This window comes from Mytilus californianus, unplaced genomic scaffold, assembly GCF_021869535.1.
Source record: "Mytilus californianus isolate M0D057914Y unplaced genomic scaffold, xbMytCali1.0.p SCAF_7, whole genome shotgun sequence".
In the NCBI taxonomy this organism is placed as follows: Eukaryota; Metazoa; Mollusca; class Bivalvia; order Mytilida; family Mytilidae; genus Mytilus; species Mytilus californianus.
Genome location: NW_026262723.1, coordinates 23,136,085 through 23,163,591, shown reverse-complemented (window position 1 = coordinate 23,163,591; position 27,507 = coordinate 23,136,085). Strand labels below are relative to the sequence as shown.

At 32.8% G+C, this 27,507-nt stretch overlaps 2 protein-coding genes across 8 annotated transcripts in view; one reads left to right on the top strand and one right to left on the bottom strand.

Annotated features, from left to right (window-relative positions):
• Positions 1–2,034, bottom strand: part of LOC127708088 (serine/threonine-protein kinase LMTK2-like) — a 49,945-nt gene extending 47,911 nt beyond the window's left edge. For both annotated transcript variants that reach the window (XM_052212904.1, XM_052212905.1), the window contains exon 1: positions 1,936–2,034. The gene's annotated coding sequence lies outside the window, so the exon portion shown is untranslated. The remainder of the gene's footprint in view (positions 1–1,935) is intronic.
• A 1,739-nt stretch (positions 2,035–3,773) lies between these two features.
• Positions 3,774–27,507, top strand: part of LOC127708089 (cytohesin-1-like) — a 40,310-nt gene continuing 16,576 nt past the window's right edge. For 2 of the 6 annotated variants that reach the window (XM_052212909.1, XM_052212911.1), the window contains exons 1-6: positions 3,774–3,926; positions 10,192–10,265; positions 20,054–20,118; positions 23,512–23,578; positions 25,381–25,499; positions 26,867–27,060. In XM_052212909.1, the coding sequence (XP_052068869.1) occupies positions 3,872–3,926; positions 10,192–10,265; positions 20,054–20,118; positions 23,512–23,578; positions 25,381–25,499; positions 26,867–27,060 (574 nt within the window). In that variant the 5' untranslated portion in view covers positions 3,774–3,871. Of the gene's footprint in view, positions 3,927–9,481; positions 9,697–10,191; positions 10,266–15,751; positions 16,401–19,581; positions 19,685–20,053; positions 20,119–23,511; positions 23,579–25,380; positions 25,500–26,866; positions 27,061–27,507 lie in introns of those variants that run through there. The other 4 variants (XM_052212910.1, XM_052212908.1, XM_052212906.1 and 1 more) reach the window with 4 other exon arrangements.

Genomic DNA, 27,507 nt, shown 5'->3' with positions numbered 1-27,507 from the left:
ATGAACTTAAATGTTGATGATGCTAGAGTGAAGGATTGCTACATATGTCTAGCTTTGCCGACTAGTGGCAGGCTAGACAAAAAATAAATAATTAAACAGGGTATATATTAGGAATGTCAGGGTTTTTTTTGTGAAAAGAATTTTTATCAACTTTTTAAATTTTCAAAACTTATTTCTTTTAAAAACATCAGTCATTTCTTATTCATATCCCTTTTCCATATCTTAGTTATATTCTTTCGTGTGAAAATAAAACACTAACCACAAATACTCAACTATTGCCTTGTATTAAGACTATTAATTTTAAAAAAAGGGGGGATCTTCTTAATGTAAATTCAAAAGTCAGGAGACAGTTTTCCACTGATTCTGATAACAATCTATTTATTTGTAGCAGTATTTTGCAAACCATAGTAGAGTCATAGTCCACAGCTGGTCATTTCTGGTCAGTCTTCTACAATATTGTGGTAATTAGACAATTTCCTGCTGTGAAGACAAACAAGTGTGTTTGAATAAATGATGTATCAATTATCTGTTAATTGGTAAATGTTCTGGCTATTTAAAGTGACCTAAAATCTGGCATTAGTTGATGTTATAGGACAAACCCTAAATTTCATCATAAAATTTAGGATATCAAATTGCACAATTTATTGGTGTTAATTAATCCTTTAATATATATGAAAAGGGTGAAAAATACAGATTTTAATACATAACTTGGTTGAAATTATCATCTCCTTGATTATATATATTACATCACAAGTGTCTGAAGCTACATTTAATCATATGTCAAGATATATTTTTGATGTGTTAACAAAGGTCATTAAGGCATTCAATATTTATCAAACCATAAAAGTATTATATTTAATATATAATACTTCCATGATCAAACCAAATTTTCTCTGTTTTTATCTTTCCATGTGATATAATTTTCCACTAGTGAGTAGTCATATATGCTATTAATCCAATTATTGTGACATTTGCACCTGATTAACATTCAACAGTTTTGTATATATATATGAAACAATTCAAGATAGAATATAGGTTGCACTTCTGTAAATAAAGACAATGCAATTTCCCATAGGAACTACGGGTACCTTTACAGCTAAAACTGTGCCTCTTGTACTATGAAGTTTCGTAAAAATTTAATTATATCCTGAAATGGAAAGTTGTTGATATGTACTACTATTTTATTCAAAGGTCAAAACAAAGGGCTGTGCAGCATATACTTTTAACATTTACATGCACAAACTTCTAAAGAGTTTAAACAAATAAATACTAAATTCTGTAGTATCTCTACCCCACAAAATCATATCTGGGAACTAGTACATACACAAAACAAAATATCTACGAATAATATATATATATCTCTCCAAAAGAGACAGTCTGTGAAAAAGCTTTATTTACAAAGTGCAACTTATAAAATGAATAAAACAATATTTTGAATGCTCCTGCTCTTTAAATTTAAACTATACTATCACTGTATCAAAGTTTTGTCCCCTCCCCCATTATTTTGAAGTCTTTTAAGAGATGAACATACATAAAGAATTGATCAGAACTCTTGTGTTTTATACCTGGAAATAATGGGTTGCCAAGTATTTCTGTTCTGGAAATTCTTAACGACTACCAGTAAAAATTATGTGGAAATTACTCTACCCTTTGGAAAATTCATGGAATTTCTTGTGCACCAATAGACAAGAAGTTTGGAAATTTTTTGTGCAGATTGGAAATTTGTCTGGAATTTTAGAAAAAATTGAGAAAAAAAAATCTGGAATTCCAATGTCTTCCATAGGGGGGGGATGGATTATTTCTGGAATAGCCCAATGGCAAATCAAACTGTCGAATCTGCTTTCAAACACGCCTCTGACTCCCTTCAAAATTACTTTGTCAAAATCTGTACGTGTTCAAATGATTAGTTACTGAAAACAGTGGAAAGAAACATACTGTATACTCTGTGCATTCACATAACAAGAAGGTGTGCCTTAATATTTTCTTTGATTCTCCCCTTTCGTTTTTCCATTTTTAATCTTCTTTCGGAATATCTTTTGACTGGTCATCGTTGACTCATCTTTCTGAAATTAATATGTTTTCGTCCCTTTTACAATTTCGACCCTAGTATTCACACCGTCTCGAACAATCTCTATTTTTTTTTTTTTTTATCATTGCTGTTGAAATGTTGTTTCATTGGAATATATGACATCTTAATTATATAACTGCAACAGTTATATTAATTTTCATCTATAAGAAAATGGATAAATTATTGAATATCCGTTTCACCGTGTTAGTACTAACATGAGCAACACGACAGGTGCCATATGTGGAGCAGGATCTGCTTACCCTTCCGTAGCACCTGATATCACCCCAGTTTTTGGTGGGGTTCGTGTTGCTCAGTCTTTAGTTTTCTATGTTGTGTTTTGTGTACTATTGTTTGTCTGTTGGTATTTTTCTTTTTTAGCCATGGCGTTTTCAGTTTATTTTCGATTAATGAGTTTGAATGTCCCTTTGGTATCTTTCGACTGTCTTTTATTGAAGAGTTTTCATTGCCACTGATGCGCCATCGTAACTATTTTAAAACTAGTTACTTATAGAATAAATTAACGGTACATCTCTACATTGCATGTGTCATGGCATTGAAGTTCCATTATGATATGTATTCCAAATGGAATAAATATTCTGTACTTATTTCCTCTGTGAGAAATATAACATCTTTTTTTTTTACAAATGTTTAACAAATTTTCCGTAGGAACTTCTGAAAGTTATTAGTAAGAACAAATAAATGTTGACACATGGTTAGTAATCGTATTTGATAGCTAACGGACTATTAAACGTAATTTACCTTCCATTTTTAAATAATATTTTCCAACATTGAAACTAAATTTGAAGGTTTTAAATGTCGGATGGGGAAGGGGGACAAAGACAGCAATATTTCAAATGATCTTTAAAAACTCAGGAGATACCAGTACCAATGTAAGAACTGCAACGTACTGAACTAATACATTATATCATTATATGAGGTGTTTTTAATCTACGTAATACTTAAAACCATAACTAATTGATAACAAAGAATGTTTAAGGTTGGTAGTTGTTATTTGTATTCAGTTTTTTTTTGTGATTTATTTTGTGATTAGTTGAAATATCCTCTGCAGGTCCTACAATAAGAATAAACATATTCGAATTTGAATATTTGAATTTGACTCTAATCCTTAATTTAGGTTTTAACTTTAATTTGAATTAAGATTTGAATTTGAATTTGAACATGAGTTTGAATTTGAATTTGAATTTGAATTTGAATTTGAATTTGAATTTGAATTTGACTCTGAAGTTTAATTTCGATTTTAACTTTAATTTGAATTTGAATTTGAATTTGAACATGAACATGAACAATTTGAATTTAAATTTGAATTTGAATTTGAATTTGAATTTGAAGTTTAATTACGATTTTAACTGGAATTTGAATTAAGTTTTAAATTTGAATAAATTTGAATGATTTTGAAAGGATTTGAATGAATTTGAATAGATTTGAATGAATTTGTATGAATTTGAATTTTTCTTATATTGCAGAGTCTCCAGACAAGTCTGGCATCTATCAACTCCTGATTTGTAAAAAATAAACTCTTTCAAAACATTTTTAATGTGTGATTATAGAAAAATAATGTGAGCGACGAAAATTCAGGTCAACACATTTGCTTCGTAGACAGTACGTGCTGGCCGGTACATCCTTATTCAATTGAGGGACGAAAATACGTAAGACAATCTTGGCATTCGGAACCCCTTGGATAATTACATCTTGTAATGGCCGCTGCTGTGTAGGCGGAGGAGGAAGTTGGATTGGCTACTGTTTTGGTTAAATTGTCAGATTATTTACAGAAGATAATATTAAATGGTGATCCAAATGACAATGAGTTCAGAAACTTGCAACTCGTTTGATCTATCAGGTCAGTACTTATGCAATTCTAGATTTAAAATATGTTGCTTTGTTCGCGAACTATGTTTATATCGACAATTAAATTATAAAGGTCAATAAAGATCCATCCTATACAGTAATCATTTGTTTGAGACAAAGGTCATGTCGGATATTAAGTTATCTTTTCTTGCCACATTTTTTTTTATAGTTCATACTCAGATGCTGTGTAGAGGCCAAGTTGCATTAAATTCCTGTCACTTCATGATTCATGAGAATCATACAACTCAATAATTTCCACATCCATACTTTTTATATAACATTGGTTAAAGCTACCATTTTCTGATAAAGTTATATCAAGTTTTGTTGCATTTGATTGTAAATTGCCCATTAGAATAAAAGCAAATTTAAAGACATTTGAGAGAGTATTGTATAGTTAATCATAAAATTTTTATTTGTTTTGGTTCCGTTCCATTTACTTTATTGATTCGATAGTTGAGTCAGACATCATTGAAATTATGTATGGTGATTGTCTTGATTGCTGCAGTGGACTACACAGGACCAGAGGCTCTAGACCTTCAACTGTTAAAATTTGTCTAGTCATGATCACAAACCGGTATTACTAATCGCTCTCTTAGATTTGTGAATTCTTAATTACTGTCAAAAGCTGAATTTACTGAAGACAAAGGACTTGCGATTGTTATATATATGTAACCTGTAGTACAATAAGTTACCTCAAAACACACCATTTTGGCCTAACTGAATCAGGGCCAGATGGATAATGGAATAAGTGGAACACACATTAGCCTTCAAGGATGGATGCTTATTATATAATAAAAAATATGTATATATCACCTACTTCAATTCATACATGAAGAAGTATCTGATTTTGTGCCAAACACAGCATTGACATGATTGAGGATTTTAAGAATGTTAAAATCAGGATGTGCTTCTCTAAGGTGAAATGTCTACCACTAAACAGCATCTTGTAAACTATCGATTTAAAATAAACATCTAAATCATTGTTTGAGCAACTAATATAAAGCAGGTTTGGGGTAATCTTCAGGAGACATTAACAGCTACATGTACATGTATTATTGTGCTGAAAAGGATTGTAATATTTGCCACTGGACATTAAATTATGGAATGATACAATTAACCAAGGAACTTTGTCAACAACCTATCATCAAAAAGGTTAAGGTAACCTTGTCCACTGGAAAAGATTGGTATGGTGTATTTTAAAATACATTACATGAAATATGAATATGTATACACAAAGGAAATACCAAAACTAAATAGCACCATTTTTAACAGGAGGCTTTAGATCTCAGTATAAATTATATAATTTTGCTTTTAACATGCTTATTGAATTCTAAATATGTGTATTTCATGAGTTGTCTCCCTGTTTTTTTAAGCAAAATATGACTAACAGTAACAAGCAAACCAATAAATGTTGTGCTAGAAAAATATTTGACATGACTGAATATTATCTTGTTCAAGTCCATAATTTGCACAATTTATTGGCAAACTTCAAGACCCATGTTCCAATAGAAACAGTCTTCCATTCTCAATTTTATTGCATCTACATGAAATTGGAGACTATACTTTAATTCTTTAATGCAACAATTTACATTTACAATTGTATAACCATTTGAATATGAAAATACATTTACTTAGAATATATAAATATTAGGAAAATGTGTAAAATGTGATCATTGAATTTTCTTTAAAATAATTCAAATCCTTGTTAATTCTCAGTCAAAATACATTATCATACATGTAGGTGATGTATTTTGGCCATAAATTCAAATGAAGGGTTCTCATCCTTTTTTCTGAAACAAAATGGATCTGAACATTCTTATTTTCTGGATAAGACAAGTCCAACATTAGCCTCGCTGCAAGTTCAAGATTGCCCTTAGCAGTGGTTTGAGCTAAATTTTTTGCTAGATATTTATAATACTTCAGCTGTGTAATAAAAATAAAAAAAACAGGGTTTTATCTACCTACCCAATACCCGGTGTGAGCAGCCCACTCAGGTAAGTTTTGTCTCACCTGGGACGATAGTAACGGAAAGAGATGTGCATGTTTTTGTAAGTGGTTCAAAGAATTGTTTAAGTATGTGATTAGGTTACACAGGTGAGAAAAAAACAGTTTATATAAACCTCAATAACCCAATCATCTTTTTAAGGAATATATTGAATGTTCAATTCTTATGATGAATGGGCATGTCCCCTCCAAAGTGTGGATGTAGTGGATCATCTTAAAGTTTTGTCCACTGTCTGGCCACTCCCATTGTGAGCAAAATCATGTTAATCTGAAGAGTAGTTTAGAATACATTTTGGTCTTTTCTGGTACCTTGCCATAATGATGATTTTTTTTTTTTTTCACACTTTGCAGGAAATAAATTTTTGAAAAGAGAAAATATTTGGCATCGTCCTATCAAAAGTGTTTGTTTTTATGATATTGTTTGTACAGACTGCTTACAGATAATTTTGCAAGGTTAGTTGTAGTAAAATTGCTGATTTTCAGAAATAGTATTTAATTGCCAATAGTGGCTGTTATGTTGAAAAACACAATTTTGTCAGGACCCACAGAAGCTTCGATAAATTGTTTTGTTTAAAGATTCTTACATGTACAATAACATATTTTAATGTTCTAAAACTATGAACGTTTTATGGCATTCAAAACCGTAAAGATTGGATACCTAATTTTAAGTGTTTTCATGCAGATTTGCTTTAAAAATGTTACCAAAACACTCAGGTTTATCATAAGGATCACTAAGGGAAGAACTTCAAGACCGGCTCTTTTTTAGTCTAGTTGCTAAAATTGTTTCAGAATTGATCATGTGATCACAAGAAGAACAGGATGTTAGTGAAACAGATCCTGTGATCTCAGTAAACTTCAACACCATTTGACAAACTTTGGAAACCAGTATTTAGAATGTTACAGTGAGGCCATGGGTTAAGGGTTTGCTTATAGTCCCAACTGACTCAGGGCAGTGCTGTATTTAGAGAGGTGTGTGCTTGGTGAGGCCCCCATCACCTTTGAATCTGCCTCTGATTCATAACAATGACCCTATTTAGCTTTGTGGTTTGGATGAACTTGAAATTTAGCAAAGTGTAATTTATTTTCTTTGATGTGATGGTTTTATATCAACTTGCTGAAGACAGGGCTGCGTTTGCATAACCCAGGGGTCGCATGTTTTCTGTACCAGTAAAGTTAAATAAATGGACCATAATAGAATTGTATGAAAACAAATAGAATGAGTAAAAATCAATTGCCATCAACTGTGGCATTGTAGGACTCTTGAAGTTCAAGATCACTGTTACTATAAATACAGATGGCATTCTAGGACCCTTGAAGTTCAAGATCACTGTTACTATAAATACAGATGGCATTCTAGGACCCTTGAAGTTCAAGATCACTGTTACTATAAATACAGATGGCATTCTATGACCCTTGAAGTTCAAGATCACTGTTACTATAAATACAGATGGCATTCTAGGACCCTTGGAAGTTCAAGATCACTGTTACTATAAAAACAGATGGCATTCTAGGACCCTTGGAAGTTCAAGATCACTGTTACTATAAATACAGATGGCATTGTAGGACCCTTGGACGTTCAAGATCACTGTTACTATAAATACACAGTCATTCCCAAGGTCGCCGGACATTGGGCAAAGACCAGTAAAAGTTGGTTTGGTCCAGTTAAGTGATATGCATTACTGGACCAAATGACCAGTAAAATTTTTAATTTTGTCCAAATCATATTTGTAAATGTCCTGTTATAAAGAGTCTGGTCCAGATAAGAAGAATTGATTACTGGACCAAATGTCCAGTTGATTTCTCAAAGCCTTGGGAACCACTGAATACAGATGGCATTCTAGGACCCTTGAAGTTCAAGATCACTGTTACTATAAATACAGATGGCATTCTAGGACCCTTTAAGTTCAAGATCACTGTTACTATAAATACCGATGGCATTCTAGGACCCTTTAAGTTCAAGATCACTGTTACTATAAATACCGATGGCATTCTAGGACCCTTTAAGTTCAAGATCACTGTTACTATAAATACCGATGGCATTCTAGGACCCTTTAAGTTCAAGATCACTGTTACTATAAATACAGATGGCATTCTAGGACCCTTTAAGTTCAAGATCACTGTTACTATAAATACAGATGGCATTCTAGGACCCTTGAAGTTCCAGATCACTGTTACTATAAATACAGATGGCATTCTAGGACCCTTGGAAGTTCAAGATCACTGTTACTATAAATACAGATGGCATTCTAGGACCCTTGAAGTTCAAGATCACTGTTACTATAAGACAGATGGCATTCTAGGACCCTTGAAGTTCAAGATCACTGTTACTATAAATACTGATGGCATTCTAGGACCCTTGAAGTTCAATATCACTGTCACTGTAAATACTGAAATTTTAAGCAAATTCTTCTATATATGAGAGGGTGGGGGGTCCTTCATTTCTGTATTCTATAATTTTTTAGGCTATTTTTTTCTATTCTTTATACTTTTTGCCCATTATTTTCTATTTTTTATATTTTAGCTCCTAATTTTTCTCTATTCTTTATATTTTTTACCCATTACTCTCTATTCTGTAAACCCCCATCCACACCCTCATATGAAATCTTGAGTTTCCCTTGCTGGATTACAACAAAACTTATACAATTTAAAGATATAAGGAAAGGAAAAAGCCAATTGACTATGGCTTTTTTATTTTCAGGAATATTACTATTGATGCCCCCCAGACCAGGAAGGTTAACCAGGGTCAGGGTACCTTTGCCAAATATTTTAACTGGGTACTTCGAAAGGGTTTTCTGTATATTCAAGCTCTGGAGGAAGTATTTGAATAGATAAAATAAAAAAATCATGTTGCATCAATATCATAAGTTACATGTATGTAGGAGATCATCCATCAATGTCACATGTACACGTGCAGATCAAGGAGCAAAGGTTGGTCTTGCCAAATGTCTACTTGGTTTCCTGAAAATGTTCACTTAGGAAAATTTTCTTAAATAAAACACTCAGTAGCACAAAAGTGATTTAATAATAGTTTCTGACAAAACTTCATCTGGAGTGTTGGCAAAGAATAACTACAACTGTTTGTTATAATCTGACTTATCACAGACCTCCAGGGTCCACTTTCAACAATGTCCTTCAACCTGCAGTGCCTTGTACAGTTTAAACTGTTTATATTTATCAGTATGTGTTATATTGTGTATGTAAATTTATGAATGGAAAGTTTAAAGATATTCAGTAAGCAAGAAAATGAAAATATCCAGCTATTACAAACTGATATATATAAATAGCCAAAGTAATTAATTTTATGTATATAGATTGTACCATATGGTGGCTACAAATCTCTGTTATAAAACATGTTCATTTCGTACCATGTTTCATTTCATGCATGGTTAGAAAATTGTAGACAGGAATTTGATTAGTTGAAAACAGATGGATTAAAGTTAAAAGAAATCTGGTCAAGGTTTTTGTGTAAAAATACAAAAATAAAAGCACAGATGCTGTTTATATGTTGTTAGCAGTTCTTACATATTTATTTTCATGTGTTGCTCTACATATAAGTGTTTATCTTTAGACATTGATATAAATTCAACATGTTGGATGTGAAATAAATTGGATTATATGTATCTTTGTTAACCATGTGAAATCTAAGATTTGTGTATGAAAAGTTCAACATCAAAAGGGATGTTTGTTTTTAGTTCATTAATTGATGAAGATAAATCTCTCTTGTGACTTTGATTCAGGATCTACACAACAAAACTGCAGTGAGAACTTTTTTCTTTATGATAATTACATGTATTATGAGTGGATTCTTATCTTTTCTTTCTTTTGTTCTGTCTTCCCTCTTTGTTCTTTGTTCTTTCTTTGTTGCATGCATACTTTTTATTTTGATAAACATGATAAAACAAAGAATAATGAATACACCTAGTTTTGGACAAACTGCTGTGAGTTTTATCTTTTAATCATTGTTTTAAAGCAAAATTACAAATTTTACAATCCATTCTTTCTGTTTTCTTTCCTTTCTCTTTGTTTTTTCTCTCTTAATGATGCTATTTTTGCCACAAAATTTTATTCAAACAAACTATAATGATTACACCTGATAATTACAGAAATTCACCTGACAGTTTATTTTATCATGATATATTGTAAGAAAAAACAGTTGGCGGTTTGTTTTTGCAATATTTAGACTTAAGTAGCCACATGTATACAGTGAATCATTAGTGATGTTGATATACTTAATTGTTCGGCATTTGTTTTAGATTTGACGCCCGAGGAAAAGCTGCTTCTTGATAGCATTAGAAAGAGAAAGTTGCAGCTTCTACAGGAAATACAGGTATGTGAAGCCAAGTTATCAAACTGTTTTAATGTGCATATTATATTGCTGCATGCTGAAGTTTTAGGGAATTAATGTTTCTGTACAGACAACTGCTTAAGTGCTGAAGGAGGCATTTTACTGTGTTGATAATAGAGAAATATATAAAGGTGTACCCATATACAAATGCTTAAGTGCTGAAAGAGGCATTTTACTATGTTAATGATGGAGAAATATATAAGAGATGTATATAAAATTACCTTTAACATATATATAGGATTACTGTACTTTCTACTATTTGCCACACTTTAATAGAAATTACGGTGATTCTAAATATTGCTTGCAGCTAATTTTATTCATATGTTTTACTGGCAATCTGGATGTTTTATTAGCTACAAAACTCTTTAATTTGACTACATGGGGCAAGCTATTGGTAGAAAGTGGCACAGTTTTCTGTAAAAAAATTCCCTGTAGAACTTGGTATACCTAGCATGTCAATAATAAATTGAATGTTAAATGGAATTTAAAAAAATGAGTAAAATTTCATATACAACAATTTACATGTAGAGCAATATGATTGAATTAGAAATTTTGTATAATGGGATAAATCTAGTTTCAGAAAAGACGGTTGTAGGCAATCTAGGGTTTATACCAAGGAAAATGGGTTGGGGTATTTTTTGTCTCACCTGTGATGAAAGTCATAGTATGCGAGACAGGGATTACTATCAGGCAGTGTAAACTATTTGTATAAGGCTTTATTTTTCAGAAGGTAGAAGACCTAGATGCTTCATATCTCGCATGCAGATATATACATTATGTTACACAGTTTCCGCCTGTCATATGTCCATTGCCCTTGACCTCATTTTCATGGTTCAGTGACTGCTTGAAAAAAAATGTTGTTTTTTGTCATGTATTTTCTCATTTATTATGAGTAATAGAATAACTATATTTGGTATATGGGTTCCTTGCAATGTCTAGATGCCCTTTAGACAGGGTTCACTTATGCTCAACCTCATTTCATGGATCAGTGATCAAGGTTAAAGTGAAAGTGATTAGGTCCATTTCTCAGATACTATAAGCAGTAGGTCAACTATGTGTTGTGTATAAAATGATTACAAGGGTACATGTCAGTCTGGCAGGTTTCATCTGACATTGACCTCATTTTTCATGGTTTATTGGTCAATGTTAAGTTTTTGTGTTTTGGTCTTTTTTTCAAGTACTATTAGCAATATATAGGTCAACTATATTTGGTGTATGGAATGATTGTAAGATGTACATGTCTGTCTGGCAGGTATCATCTGACTGACCTCATTTTTATGGTTCATTTGTCAATGTAAAGTTTTTTGTGTTTTGGTCTGTTTTTCAAGTACTATAAGCAATAGGTCAACTATATTTGGTGTATGAAATAATTGTAAGGTGTACATAGATATAAGAAGATGTGGTATGAGTGCCATTGAGACAACTCTCCATCCAAGTCACAATTAGTAAAAGTAAACCATTATAGGTCAAAGTACGGCCTTCAACACGGAGCCTTGGCTCACACCAAACAGCAAGCTATAAAGGGCCCCCAAAATGACTAGTGTAAAACCATTCAAACAGGAAAACCAACGGTCTAATCTATATAAAAAACGAGAGAGGAGAAACACATCAACAAATGACAACCACTGAACATCAGGTACCTGACTTAGGACAGGTGCAAACAAATGCAGCGGGTTTAAATGTTTTAATAGATGCCAACCTTCATCCTACCTGAAACAATAGTGTAACATCACAACATAGAAAGACACACTATAAAATATCAATTGAAATGGCTTAACTCAATCAAAAGACATATTAACAAAAACAGGTGAACATAAACTGAGCAAATAAATTTGATCTATGACACAATGTAAATACAAAATTAATGAAACAAGGGGGTTAGATGTAAAACAATATCAAAAAGACAACCATAACCTTGGAAAAATGCCGCCAAATAAAATAACGTACACAGGTAAATAAAAATAATTTTGTTGTAAGGTATACATGGAGTATGGAATAATTTTTACAAAATAAATAACTTTGTTGTTCCTAGTATGAGAACAAAAGTGAAAATTTTATGCCTGTCTGTCTGACAGGATTTATCTGACCTTGACCTCATTGTCATGGATCTTTAAAAATGTTAACTTTATGTGATCCTTATAGTAAAACCTTTATCTTTAAGACTTTCAACATAAAATCAATGGTCAGGAAATTAGGTGACATTTCAGTGTGTTCACTCTTGTTTGTCAATTTCTATGCAATAAATACTAAGATATTATAGGAGGATCTTCTAGTATATAGAATTATAGATTGACCCTTTATTAGTCCCCTACCGACGAAGTCGAAGGGGACTTTAGGTTTGCACTCCGTCCGTCTGTCCGTCAGTCCAGCAAATCAGCTTTCCACAGTTTTTTTCTTCTTTCTTGAAGATATTGATTTGATATTTGGTATATAGTTTTATCATGACAAGTTATAGATCAAGTTCGAATTTTATTCTGGTCTGATGATTTAGTCCAGAATTATGGACCATAATTCTTGACCATTTCTAATGTTAGAGTACTATGTTAAACCATCTCTCTGTACAAAGAGAGATAACTCATTTTTTAAAAGACATTCTTTGTTAAATTATTTGAAGAATTTTTTGGCAGGTTTTTTTGTTATTTAGTATAAACTAATTTTCTGAATGCTATATATATATAAAAAAAAATTATGAAGAGAAATCCTTTAATTAGATAATAATCTATTTTTATTAATGTATATATTTCAATACATTACATTGTGTAGATAATAGTTGTTGACATTTTATAGATAAGTTACAAATCTATATTAGTTTGTGACAAATGAAAGAAAAAATATTTTGAACTATTAATTATATTTGATTATAATTTGAAAATAGATATACACTGTATAACATGATATCTAATTTTAGAGAACTATTTATCATATCTAATGTTTTTTTCATCATGCTTATAAGATATTGATTGATAATTGGTATATAGTTTTATCATGACAAGTTACAGATCAAGTTCAAATTTTTGTTTCGGTCTAATGATTTTGTGCAGAGTTATGGTCCTTGGACTTGAAAAATTCACTCATATAATCAGTTTTCCACACTTTTTTTAGTCATGCTTGAAGATATTGACATGATATTTACTTTTGTTTACACCATGACAAGTTATAGAACAAGTTAGCATTTTGTTCCGGTATAATGAATTTTTACCCGGTAGGGGACTATGTATTGCCATGCAATACTCTCAGAATGCTTGTTACATTTGCAAGGAATTTATCTTTGTTCAGTACCAAGCTTAAAATATGAATCAAAAACATATGTTGTCTATGAAGTAGTGACCAAATGTAATCTCATGAATAGGCTTAACAGCTACATGTACACCCAGGGTTTGAAATTAGCAGGGGCCCACTCGCCAATGGCCCCTCAAATTTGGTGTGGGCTTCTTAAATTTCTGCCTATCTTGTATAGGACTATATATGTGGGCTACAAAATTTAAGCTGTGGGCTACCATTGCCAAAGTCTTAAGTTCAATCCCTGGACACCCTAGTTGCCAATTGTGCTACTTTGAAATAGTAATTTAATTTCAGCTTTAATAAAGTTATGGATCCCATAACTTTATATCAAAACAAAATATGAACCAAAATCTAGTAGCCCTGACCAGATTATCTAATGGATGGACTATATTACCCCTGCTTATTGCCATTCTTGGTTTTATATAAACATGAACAGTAGTAGACCCTCTTATAGACCCAGCTTGTATAAAATGAGTCCTTTACAATACTCCTGCCAATGTCAGAATCTGGCAATTGGCAAAGTTTAATGCCAGACAAAAGGAAAATCTGATACCTAATTATCAGGAAATTGATTGGTAAGGTGGTGAAACTGGATTGTTATATTTAATGTGTTTGGATTAGATGTCAGATCAATCGGTCATTGACAGTCTAGGTTACCAGTAAATACATCCAAAACACCTGTCATTAGGTGAGAAGTACACACATAAAATATTGATTTATAACAAGTACTATCTGACTATTCTGAAACGCATAATAATGGCAGACTAAGCAGCTACCTAACAAGCAATATATATTCAGTAGTAAGGTCAGTTTAGATATTTTTTAGAAAGCTTGTCAGATTTGTAAAAAAAAGTGAACATGGTGTAAGAAAGGTCTACAAATTTATTATCTCCCTTATCATGATTATTTATCGACTAAAGGTAGACAACTGTCTTTATGATATTCATTGAAGCAGCTTACATATATATATGTATAACATGTATAACTATGAAAAAAATCTGTGAAAACTTGTTAATAACAGCAAATGATTAGTCTGTCAATCTCTTAAGTTACATCTAAGTGGAGCACTGTTTAATGACTTTGATATGCTTCACAACAGCTGAAATGGACTTGACACCCACCAACAGAAGGTGCAGGGTTCTCATTAAGGTGATTCCATAAGTACTGGTCTCATAAAAATTTGTCTGGACTCAAAACTGGTGAGTCCAAAGATGCATCAAGATTGTAAAATGTATCAACTGACCACATATAAGTTTATAACAAAAATAAAAAAATAATCTAAATTTGATGTCATTTCCTTCCAGTTTTTGGTCAAGTGGACTGAATTAATAAATTACCAGGTTATATAGCAATACAATTTAAATCTCTTACTGTTGGACTCACCATGGCCAAAAATGACCAGTTCCTGGACACGCCTTATGAATCCTTAGTGAGAACCCTGACTGTATGAATCCTTAGTGAGAACCCTGACTGTAGGAAAAAAACCTTAAGCTTGTCCTTATGAAGTGGATATGCTGTTTCTTTTTGTAAACTTACAAGTATAATCATTTATATGGTATCTTTTGGTTATGGGTGTCATTGCCTTTCTATTTCATTCAATGGTGTATACAGCACATCACCTTTTCCACATTAAATAAATTTAGGCATATTTATATTCCACATTTTTATTAAATAAAAAGTATAAACTGCAGTAGAAATTTTATGGGCAGCTATCTTGTGGTGCTTCTTCAACCTAGGTTAATCTACAACTTGTGGATAGGTGAAAAAAGCAAAATCCATGCAAGCTATACTGTACATCATTTTATTTTTAATGTACTTTTATATATGTATGTCAGAAATACATGCATTCAATTGCATGCACACATTTTATACATACAGTGAATTTGAGGAACATCCTAAAATGAGAAATCAAGTCTTGGTGTAGTTGATCCCACATTCCAGAGCACACTACATTTGTAAGTAGCAAACCTTCCCGTGAGAAGATGTCAGTTTTAAAAAGTATAATTTCGTTACTAAAATTGAAGTTGCTATTTCCTAAATTGTTAAAAGGCTATAAATGTCATTATGTCATACACGATATACATGTATATGTGTGTTACTAACTCTTTTGTGAATCATTATGCTGCACAATATATTAACAATAGGTAATGTTATAAAAGCACTTCAAAGCTTTGAGGACCAACTGGCTTGTATATTTCCTGTTGTTCGGTTTTTGGCTTTTTTTCGTTATTCCCCCATTATAATAATCAAAGTGATGAGTTTGAAATGGGTTAAAAAGAAAACCTGGAAGTGAAAAATGTAATTTTTTTAATTATTATTATTGTATAATTTTGTGGATGTAATAGGTATTTTTGAAGTAGTTCAAAAATGTGAATCGAAAATGGAGGCTCATAATGTTATATGTTTAATACAACAGAGTTGATGTGATGTGCTGTGTAATAATATCTCAATTGTTCAAAAGGATTATTAATTTGTGTTTTTTGATGATGCCAGAGTAAAACAGAAGAAAATGTTCACAATGTGTTTATGCCAAATTTCAAATCATTAAGGAAATTACTCATTATAAACAAGAGAAACTTTTGATCTGTTTGGTATACAGATATAAGCATGGTCTCTATGGCTGGAAAGGAACATGTGTCCACATTGTTTTTGGCAGAATATAATGATACTTGGAAATTAGTTATGAAATCATTAGTTGAAGACGCTAAAATGAAAAAAACTGTTGCTTCTAAATTGAAAAGAAAAGATGCCTATGTCAGGGTTAAATATAAAAAGAAGAAACGAGTATTTTTAGGAAAGGATTGTGCAAAGGCTTTCACGCCACCTGACAAAAAGGTGAGATTGTATAAGATAGAAATTATAGGCAAATTTCATGAGCTCATTGAAATAGAAATTCAGTCATCAATTTAATATAAATTCATGCTTATTTGAAAATCTGTTGCTTATATGGAAAAGAAAGGTCAAGGAAACTTTTAACTGAATTTTCTTTCTTCCTGGACATGTAGGAGGAGTTTTTACCGATCAAACCCACCCAACCACAAGGGTCTTAACCCTATTTTCTGTCTGACCCCATTCCTGTTGAACCAAGACAGTATTTAGCATTGCCATTGTTAAATCCATAGTTAATGATTGTCACTAGCATCAACTTAAGTGTTCATATAGAAGCTTGATTTTATGATGGATCATTGTTGTATAACCTCTTCACCCCCAATCCTGCATGTGGTCGAGATTGCAACAGCCATTCTTTTATAGCACATATGATCCTCCATACTTTTTCAGAACTGCCCTAGCTGAACTGTGTTGACAGCAGGGAGATCAATTTTGCAATTCATGGTCCATAAAAACTTTCCAGATGTGTTGTCATGAAAATATGAAAGCCTTAATACCCTTCTTGGAGTTGACAAAAAATTGGAGTTAGAAAAATGTGAAAATGTAGCCAAAATCAGGGTGGGGTGGGAGTTATTTGATGGCCACTTCATGAATGGTATAGGCCGTAGGTTTTTAAAATATTATCCTATATGCATGAATAGGTAGACAATCGAGTCACATTTACTTCTTAAAAAACCTATATGTTGATGATACATTAATTTTCATCTTAATGGTTTAAAATAATAATAGGGTCACCTACTTCGTTTTAATGGTATATATCATTCAGTGTAGTGTTCATATTATGTGAAAAAAGTACGGAAAAAACATCGAAATAATCGTTATATCATTCGTTGTAGCCCGTAAAAGGTCGATTTTAAACGATTTTTACTACCAACTAGGTAACAATTTGGTTAATACACAAAAAACAAAGTCAGTGATCATAGATTATTTTATATAATTAAAAAAGAAATTTATGTAATTGAAATTGGAGATTTGATGATTTTATTATAAGACAAATTTGAGACTGTTTTTCGCTGATTTTATATGCTTTCTATACAAATGTTCACCTATTTTGAAAGAATTCAATCACTCATATTTCAGAAAATAAAATGGATAAATGCATTATTTTTTTTGATTTTCAGTTATAGTTCAACAATCTAAAACTGTATGCAGAATTTTGATAAAATCTGTGACATAGCCCATTTAGTGTTCCTTGACCTTAACAAGTTTGTGTGCACTGGGTACACAAAAAAGCTTCATTCAAACTCAGTAACATATTGTTGTACTGACAATCTGATTAAAATACACAGATCCTGTGTCCAAGCTCTGCTTTATACAAGAAAATGCCCCATTCTTCTTTCTGATTTAAAGATTTTTCAAGATCCTCTGGTTTGTCGGATTAATACACACCTTCAAAAATTTGAGGGCTGAAATTTCGTTCCCTGATGTAATAATACCAGAACAGACAGTAAAAGTGAGTGTTGTCAGATCCTTATAAGCAAAGCTTGAACACAGGATATGTATTTTAATCAGATAGTTGTACTGCATATGTGTGTGAGAAAACTCTCCTGATGTGTAAAATTCATTTGTCCAACCATCCATCCACTCCATGCTGTAAAAGTGATCAGTCACACTTCTTACCCATGACATTTTGTTGAACAAGGAAGGAAGTCTTGTATTACATTTTATCACTGGTATCTTTACTGCAGATGTTTGTATCTCCTTGCTGAATGTAACATAGATAAATGTTTAATTAAAAATCGTCATAAAAAGCAATGTGTTTTATCATAATGATAAAGTATCTGGGGGATAAAGATAAAAAGGGCGACCTGCAGTCAGGCACAGCCATAAAGTAGTACTGCTTAGAGGATGTTTGTCTTCCCAATGTCAATTAAATCACACAAGTAGTACTTCCTGTTGCTGATAAGATTAGGGTAGATTTTACTGGTGCCAGTAGGGTACTAGACTTGCTACATGTCCCTTCCTAATTTTCTTTTTTTTTTCAATTTTGCCCCTTTAACAATTTTACTGCTATAACTAAGAGATTTCCATTATACTGACATCTGCAGAGGAAGGTATACCGGTACTGGCAGTTTTCAGTAAACATATAAATTAATAAGAAAGAAATAAAAGAAAGGGAATTGTAGCAAGTCTAATAAAGTACCAGCTTGACAAATAAAAAGAGACACTTTGTACCACTTTGACAAATAGAAATAGACATTTTGTACCAGTTTGATGATTGAAAATAGACATTTTGTATAAATTTGACAAATGCAAAGAGACAGTTTTAATGAGAGGTGGAACTTTTTTATTAAGCTAATAAAAAGATTTGAACATACATGTAATGCATGGTTCACAAAATGTTAAAGGATAAATAAAAAGGTGATTCCTTGAGATCCAACTGTCCTTTATCATGTTAATATTTAGTACTTTTATTGTTGGTGCTTGACCAAACACTGTTAAGAAAATTTAAGAGGTCAATGGTAAAGTATTGCACTTTGCCTTAAATTATCTTTTAATGATAAAAAACCTGTACACTGGCAAATCTAATTTGAATCATGGTGATATAGGAAACCCACACTTATAATATGTTTGGCCTAATTGGTCTTAGGATACTCAGTATTGGCATTTTAATTATCTGATAAACTCATTACCTATCTCTCCATTCAGATAGTATAGGACATTTTTTTATGTAATTTGGATGCACAGTATTAATCTATGTAGATTTCGTGATTATTTATGAGGCAATCTAGTAATTTAGTTCCAAGTTAAAATCCCTATTTTCATTTGCAATGAAAAAAAAAAAAAAAAAACATTAATCCTCTTACATAAGCTTGTTTGATAGATAAGGTCATCAGCTGTCATTTGAACAGCTTGACTTTTTTTACATTTTTATATCCCCACTCTTAAATTGAGAGCTGAAAGTTTCTCAGAAACTACCAGACAGAATGATTTCATATTTGGTCAGCAGCTTGACAATGATCAGTTAAACTATGTGAGCATTTTTCAGATCTGAAAGTCACCTTCTTCATGTTTGCCGAAACTGTGAATTTTTCCAAATAATGAAAAAAAATAAAATAAATCTCATATTTTTCTCAGAAACTACTGAACAGGATGATATTTGGTCAGCCACTTGACAATGATAAAAAATAATATGTGTGGTTTTTTGTTCGTTTGACACTGTTTTCCTGTTTCCCCATACACTGGAGTACGAGTTGGAGTATGCTTTAAACGGTACATTTGATCTAATGGTAAATAATGTCAGAATTGATGCTCATTTAGCTTTTTGCCTTATACTTTAAGTTAGAGACCTGAAAACTGTTAAAGGTCTATGAATACTTATAGCACATTGGAAAATCAGGATGAAATGACTTCTTCTTTAACGTTAAATCTGACTGAACAGTGTACATTACAACAATGACTTTTCTAAATTAATGGACTCAAAAACTATAGAAATTACAAATTTATTGATTATAAAAATGGAACTACAATTGCTTCAATGTATCTGTTTGAAATTTATGTACCATATTAAAAAGGACATGTAGACATTAGATAGTAAGTGTAATGACTTGCTGTACATGTACTGTTAAAATATCTAACTGTAAATTTGATCATTTCAGGAACTTAAAGATGAGATAGCAGACGTCCAGTCTGAAATGGACATGATAGATGTCTCTGATGGCAGGTAAGATTTGATCAAAGTATAATTTTTCTCAAAAGCAGGTAAAATCTAATTTTGTTAACATTTTGAAAAAACAAAGAGATTTCAGTTCACCTTAGAAAATGTAGGAAAATGCAGGATATTCTATGCTTTAAAGAGTATATATATGTTCATTCTCATCGCTTCAATGTGTGGGCATAAAGTTTATTCTCTTTGCTTCAATGTGTGAACATTTATCCATTCTCATGTTCACATTGAATTCTTAAAATCATTTACAAACTTCGAAATTATTAAGATAAAGTTTTTGCAATGTTATCACCTTAAACCTGTAAACAAGGAATTATTTGAATCTGGAATAGTTTTGAATTCTAGAAAATTGATAAGAAATGTATGATGAAAACTAACCCAATTAAGTTGGCTTGCCATGCATGCATGGCTAAGGGGGTTAGTTAGTTCATACTGAAATATCAGTGAAAGTAAAATTTACCTTAGAGAATAACCCTATTTAGTTGGGTTAGTTTGTCATCATACATTTCTTCTCGATTTTCCAGAATTCAAAATTATTCCAAATTCAAATAATTCCTTGTTTGTACTTTATTGTCCGAAGGCCTTTGTACTACAGTAGAGTAAGAATGCCACAGAGAACCTGTACTTTATTGTCCAATGGCCTTTGTACTACAGTAGAGTAAGATTGCCACACAGAACCTGAACTTGATTGTCCAATGGCCTTTGTACTACAGTAAAGTAAGATTGCCACACAGAACCTGTACTTTATTGTCCCATGGCCTTTGTACTACATTACTAGTAGAGTAAGATTGCCACAGAGAACCTGTACTTTATTGTCTAATGGCCTTTGTACTACAGTAGAGTAAGATTGCCACACAGAACCTGTACTTTATTGTCCCATGGCCTTTGTACTACAGTAGAGTAAGATTGCCACACAGAACCTGTACTTTATTGTCCAATGACCTTTGTACTACAGTAGAGTAAGATTGCCACTCAAAACCTGAACTTTATTGTTTAATGGCCTTTGTACTACAGTAGAGTAAGATTGCCACACAGAACCTGTACTTTATTGTCCAATAGCTTTTGTACTACAGTAGAGTAAGATTGCCACACAGAACCTGAACTTTATTGTCCGATGGCCATTGTACTACAGTAGAGTAAGATTGCCACACAGAACCTGTACTTTATTGTCCAATGGCCTTTGTACTACAGTAGAGTAAGATTGCCACACAGAACCTGTACTTTATTGTCTAATGGCCTTTGTACTACAGTAGAGTAAGATTGCCACACAGAACCTGAACTTTATTGTCAGATGACTTTTGTACTACAGTATAGTAAGATTGCCACACAGAACCTGTACTTTATTGTCCAATGACCTTTGTACTACAGTAGAGTAAGATTGCCACAGAGAACCTGTACTTTATTGTCCAATGACCTTTGTACTACAGTAGAGTAAGATTGCCACACAGAACCTGCACTTTATTGTCCGATGGCCATTGTACTACAGTAAAGTAAGATTGCCACACATACCCTGAACTTTATTGTCTGATGACCTTTGTACTACAGTAGAGTAAGATTGCCACACAGACCCTGAACTTTATTGTCTGATGACCTTTGTACTACAGTACTAGTAGAGTAAGATTGCCACAGAGAACCTGTACTTTATTATCCAATGGCCTTTGTACTACAGTAGAGTAAGATTGCCACACAGAACCTGTACTTTATTGTCCAATGGCCTTTGTACTACAGTAGAGTAAGATTGCCACACAGAACCTGTACTTTATTGTCCGATGACCTTAGTACTACAGTAGAGTAAGATTGCCACACAGAACCTGTACTTTATTGTCTAATGGCCTTTGTACTACAGTAGAGTAAGATTGCCACACAGAACCTGAACTTTATTGTCAGATGACTTTTGTACTACAGTATAGTAAGATTGCCACACAGAACCTGTACTTTATTGTCTGATGACCTTTGTACTACAGTAGAGTAAGATTGCCACAGAGAACCTGTACTTTATTGTCCAATGACCTTTGTACTACAGTAGAGTAAGATTGCCACACAGAACCTGCACTTTATTGTCCGATGGCCATTGTACTACAGTAGAGTAAGATTGCCACACAGACCCTGAACTTTATTGTCTGATGACCTTTGTACTACAGTAGAGTAAGATTGCCACACAGACCCTGAACTTTATTGTCTGATGACCTTTGTACTACAGTACTAGTAGAGTAAGATTGCCACAGAGAACCTGTACTTTATTATCCAATGGCCTTTGTACTACAGTAGAGTAAGATTGCCACACAGAACCTGTACTTTATTGTCCAATGGCCTTTGTACTACAGTAGAGTAAGATTGCCACACAGAACCTGTACTTTATTGTCCGATGACCTTAGTACTACAGTAGAGTAAGATTGCCACACAGAACCTGTACTTTATTGTCCGATGACCTTTGTACTACAGTAGAGTAAGATTGCCACACAGACCCTGAACTTTATTGTTGGATGACCTTTGTACTACAGTAGAGTAAGATTGCCATACAAAACCTGTACTTTATTGTCGGATGACCTTTGTACTACAGTAGAGTAAGATTGCCATACAAAACCTGTACTTTATTGTTGGATGACCTTTGTACTACAGTACTAGTAGAGCAAGAATGCCACACAGAACCTGAACTTTATTGTCTGATGCCCTTTGTACTACAGTAGAGTAAGAATGCCACACAGAACCTGTACTTTATTGTCGGATAACCTTTGTACTACAGTAGAGTAAGATTGCCACACAGAACCTGAACTTTATTGTCTGATGACCTTTGTACTACAGTAGAGTAAGAATGCCACACAGAACCTGAACTTTATTGTCGGATAACCTTTGTACTACAGTAGAGTAAGATTGCCACACAAAACCTGTACTTTTATAGTCTGATGGCCTTTATACTACAGGATGTATAATTGTGCAATCACTTACCATGTATGTAAGAGGATGCATTAGACTTCAGATCAGTTACTTCCTATACAACTTAGCTAAAAAATGAAACTTGAATACAGTCATACGTCTTGATATAGGGAGACATCTTATGTAATCTGTCCATTAAAAGTAACAATACAAAAAATTAAATTCTGCCAATTGTTTATTTTATTGATAAGAAAACTTCCAATTCTTTTATCATTCAACATATCAAAACTGAATGTCTTCTGTAAAGTTTATAGTTAGATATAAGCTTCTGTTAGTCATGTTTTAGAAATAAACTTCATGAAAAAACTGCTTTATTGTAGCTCAGACATATTCTTGCAAGGTTTTTTTCTGGTTCTCAAAATGCATAGGCATAAAACCTGAAGACATCTTAGCTTTGTAAATTTGATATCTGTAGAATGGCTGTAATGTAATTTTACATTATGTATCTGTTTTTAGTCAGAACAACCCAAAGACTAAACAGATGTCCATAGGGAAGAAGAAATTTAATATGGACCCCAAAAAGGTAGGTAATTATAATAAGACTAAACATCATTTTCTGTGACCCAGTTTATTGGGGGAAAGTGGAAAAAACTTTTAAATAGAGATGTTGAAATCAAGTGAAAAATTGTGGGAAAGTTCACTGCTTTAGATGTTATGATTCATCCCATCATTTAGTAGGAGTTTGAGACTGTATAACATAATTTATAAGGAAGGAAATGGAATTTCTAAAATTGTCTGTAAAATATGAAATTGCAGAGTATAGATATGAACATAGGGAAGTATATTGTGGGTTATGTCATTGAGGCAGCATTCCAAAAATAGATCGCAACCAAAAAAGACTGATTTCTGTAATTATAACCAGGAACCTTCAATTGAGAGATTATATACTGGAAAAAATAGGGTATATAATTTGACAGCAAAATTTTTAAGACCCTAAAATAGCGGAGGGGTCATTAAGTTTTACCCTTGTCTGTCTGTACGTCCGTAAGTCCCCAAATTGGTTTCCGTTCTCTAACTTTAGTATGCCTCAACCAAATGTTATGAAATTAAAACAAAATGCTTATTACCACAAAACCTAGATCAACTGTGAACTTGGGTGGTGTCACTTTTACCTTTCTAGAGTTATGCCCCTTTACAAATGGAAAAATTGCTGAATTTTTCGTTTCTGTTCTCTAACTTAAGTTTGCCTCAACCAAATGTTATGAATCTTATACACAATGATTATTACCACAAAACACCCGATCAAATTTTGAATTTTGGTCACATCACTTTTACCATTCTAGAGTTATAAAATTTAGAATGGAAATGGGGAATATGTCAAAGAGACAACAACCGGACCACAGAGCAGAAAACAGCTGAAGGCCACCAATGGATCTTCAACACAGCGAGAAAATACGGCACCCAGAGGCAGGCTTCAGCTGGCCCCTTAATTAAAATGTGTACTAGTTCAGTGAAAATGGACGTCATACTACACTCCAAAAGATATAAATGAACTAAAATTAAAAAACATACAAGACTAACAAAGGCCAGAGGCTCCTGACTTGGGACAGGCGCAAAAATGCGGCGGGGTTAAACATGTTTTGTGATATCTCAACCCTCCCCCAATACCTGTAGCCAATGTAAAATAAACAAACACACAGCGATACGCACAGTTAAACTCAGTTTAAAAGAAGTCCAAGTCCAATGTCAGAATAGGTAACAAAAGAAACTAAGCAAAATGACAAATTGACAATGATTCATAAATTAAGAAAGGACTTCTAGCAGTTACTGACATGCCAGCTCCAGACTTCAATTAAACTGATTAAAAGATTATGTCTTCATCATATGAAAATCAAGCACAATCCCTCCAGTTAGTATTTATGCCCCTTTACAAATGGAAAATTGCTGAATTTTTTGTTTCCTATAACTTAAGTTTGCCTCAACCAAATGTTATGAAACTTATAAACAATGCTTATTACCACAAAACTCAGATCAAATAGGAATTTGGGTAGCATCACTTTTACCATTCTTGAGTTGTGTCCCTTTATAATGTTATATGCAAGCGGGGCATCATCTGTGTCCCATGGACACATTCCCCATTTATTTTATATGCATTAATGGAAAAAATAGGGTATATGTCAATGTGACAGTAGATAAATCTAAAGAGATCAAAAAGCAACATTCTTTAACAGTAAACAAAATGTTGCTACTCCATTATTTTGTTATCAATTTTCAAACGATCATAATGTTTTAATTTCTACTTTTGAAATATTACCCAGGGTTCATTAGATTTTGAATTGCCCATCATTATATAGGACTATTTGATAAAGGATTATGATTTTTTAGGGTATAGAATATTTGATAGACCATCAGCTTCTACCCAACACACCTGAAGAGGTTGCTAAATTCCTTTTCCAAGGTGAAGGACTTAACAAGACTGCCATCGGAGACTATCTTGGTGAAGCGTAAGTATCCAGTTTCATTTTGTACTTGATCTGGTTATAGAGAAAATAATTGTATAGGTTTTCTTTCAAAATTTATTTCAGCAATTTTTTATGAGCATCTTCTTTTTGCTGGCTACAGTATTCATTCATTGGTCTTTGCTGTTGCTGGTTTACATTAAAAATGCAAAATCAAATCAATCAGGATATTCATCTTACTTAAAGTAGCTTGCCAAGAGTTCCTTGGTTTAATCTACATTTTTATACGACCGCAAAAAAACTTTTGTGGTCGTATATTGGTATGACGTTGGCGTCGTCGTCGTTGCCTCCAAATTTTAGGAATTAGTGGCCACAAAAGGGGTAAAAAACAAGCATTTTTCTAGTTTCATGACAATAACTTGTGTGTAAGTGTATGGATCTTTCTGAAATTGTACTACAAGGTTCCATATCACAAAGGGAAAGCTGAAATTGAGTTTGGGGGTAATTGCCCAAAATGTTTAGGAATAAGGGGCCAAAAATAAGCATTTTCCTAGTTTCCAGACAATAACTTGTGTTCAAGTGTATGGATCTCTCTAAAATTGTACTGCAAGGTACCATACCACAAAGGGAAGGCTGGGATTGATTTTGGGGGTAATTGCCCAAAACTTTTAGGAATAAGGGGCCAAAAAGGGGCCAAAAATAAGCATTTTTCTAGTTTCCAGACAATAACTTGTGTTCAAGTGTATGGATCTCTCTGAAATTGTACTGCAAGGTACCATACCACAAAGGGAAGGCTGGGATTGAGTTAGGGGGTGATGAATCATAAGGGGGTTCAAAAAATTTGGGGGGGGATTTTTTTTCCCCTTTTTTTTTTCTTTAAAATTTTCCATTTTAAATTGGTTATTTCTGATTTATCTATAAAAGCAAATAATAATGATATGGTTTGAATAGGTAAATTAAAATTTTTTAAGTTCTTAGACCACATTCATTCTGTGTCAGAAACCTATGCTGTGTCAAATATTTAATTTCAATCCAAATTCAGTGCTGTATCAAGCTTGAATTTTGTGTCCATACTTGCCCCAACTGTTCAGGGTTCGACCTCTGCGGTCGTATCAAGCTGTGACCAGCGGAGCATTTTATTGTTCAATATCAAAGTAGGTTATTATCACTGGATCGTAATTGATTGCTTAATAAAGCAGATAGATAAATCAAAGTCTCCAAAAATAAATTCCACTAATTTATATGCACATGAATAGGAATATATTAAATAAAAAAACACATAGAAATGTTTTTCTTCAAATCCAACCTATATAAGTTTGCAGTTGCAAAAATAACCCACCATACAGTAAAAACTACTGAGTTTCCATATAAATTTTGGGCACTGCATTAATGTGATATTTTGATTTTTACAGAAAAGATTTCAATATATCTGTACTGAAAGCATTTGTGAACCTCCATGAGTTTTCTGATATGATACTAGTACAAGCTTTACGACAGTTCCTATGGAGTTTCCGTCTGCCAGGAGAGGCACAGAAGATAGACAGAATGATGGAATGCTTCGCTGAAAGATATTGTGAATTAAACCCAGGGATGTTCACCAGTACAGGTATTGTTTTTGCTGAAAATTTATAGCAAATAAATTACTATACTGATAAATCACCATTTGCTGTTCACAAGGAAGAAAACAAAAGGTTTTTTGAGGGGTAAAGTACATGTTGGTGTTTTCATTTAACCACGGTTAGCTGACCAAAAGTATTTTGAGAATGCCTATGGAATTTATACCACATGATAAGAGAAAAAGACCAGGATGCAAATTTAAAATTTAGGACAATACTTTTGTTAACTTTGACCTGCTTGACATACTTTGAAATACCTTCTACATATTTGTGTTTTTTTGGTAGAATTTCCATACATGCGTGGTGTTTCAATATCAAAGTCAATAGTCTGACTCATCTCACCTAGACTCATCATTTTCATCTGCTCCTGGAACTACCAAAAAAAATTAAAGTAATGATCTCCACAATAGACATACTCATCAAAATTTGAAGGAGGG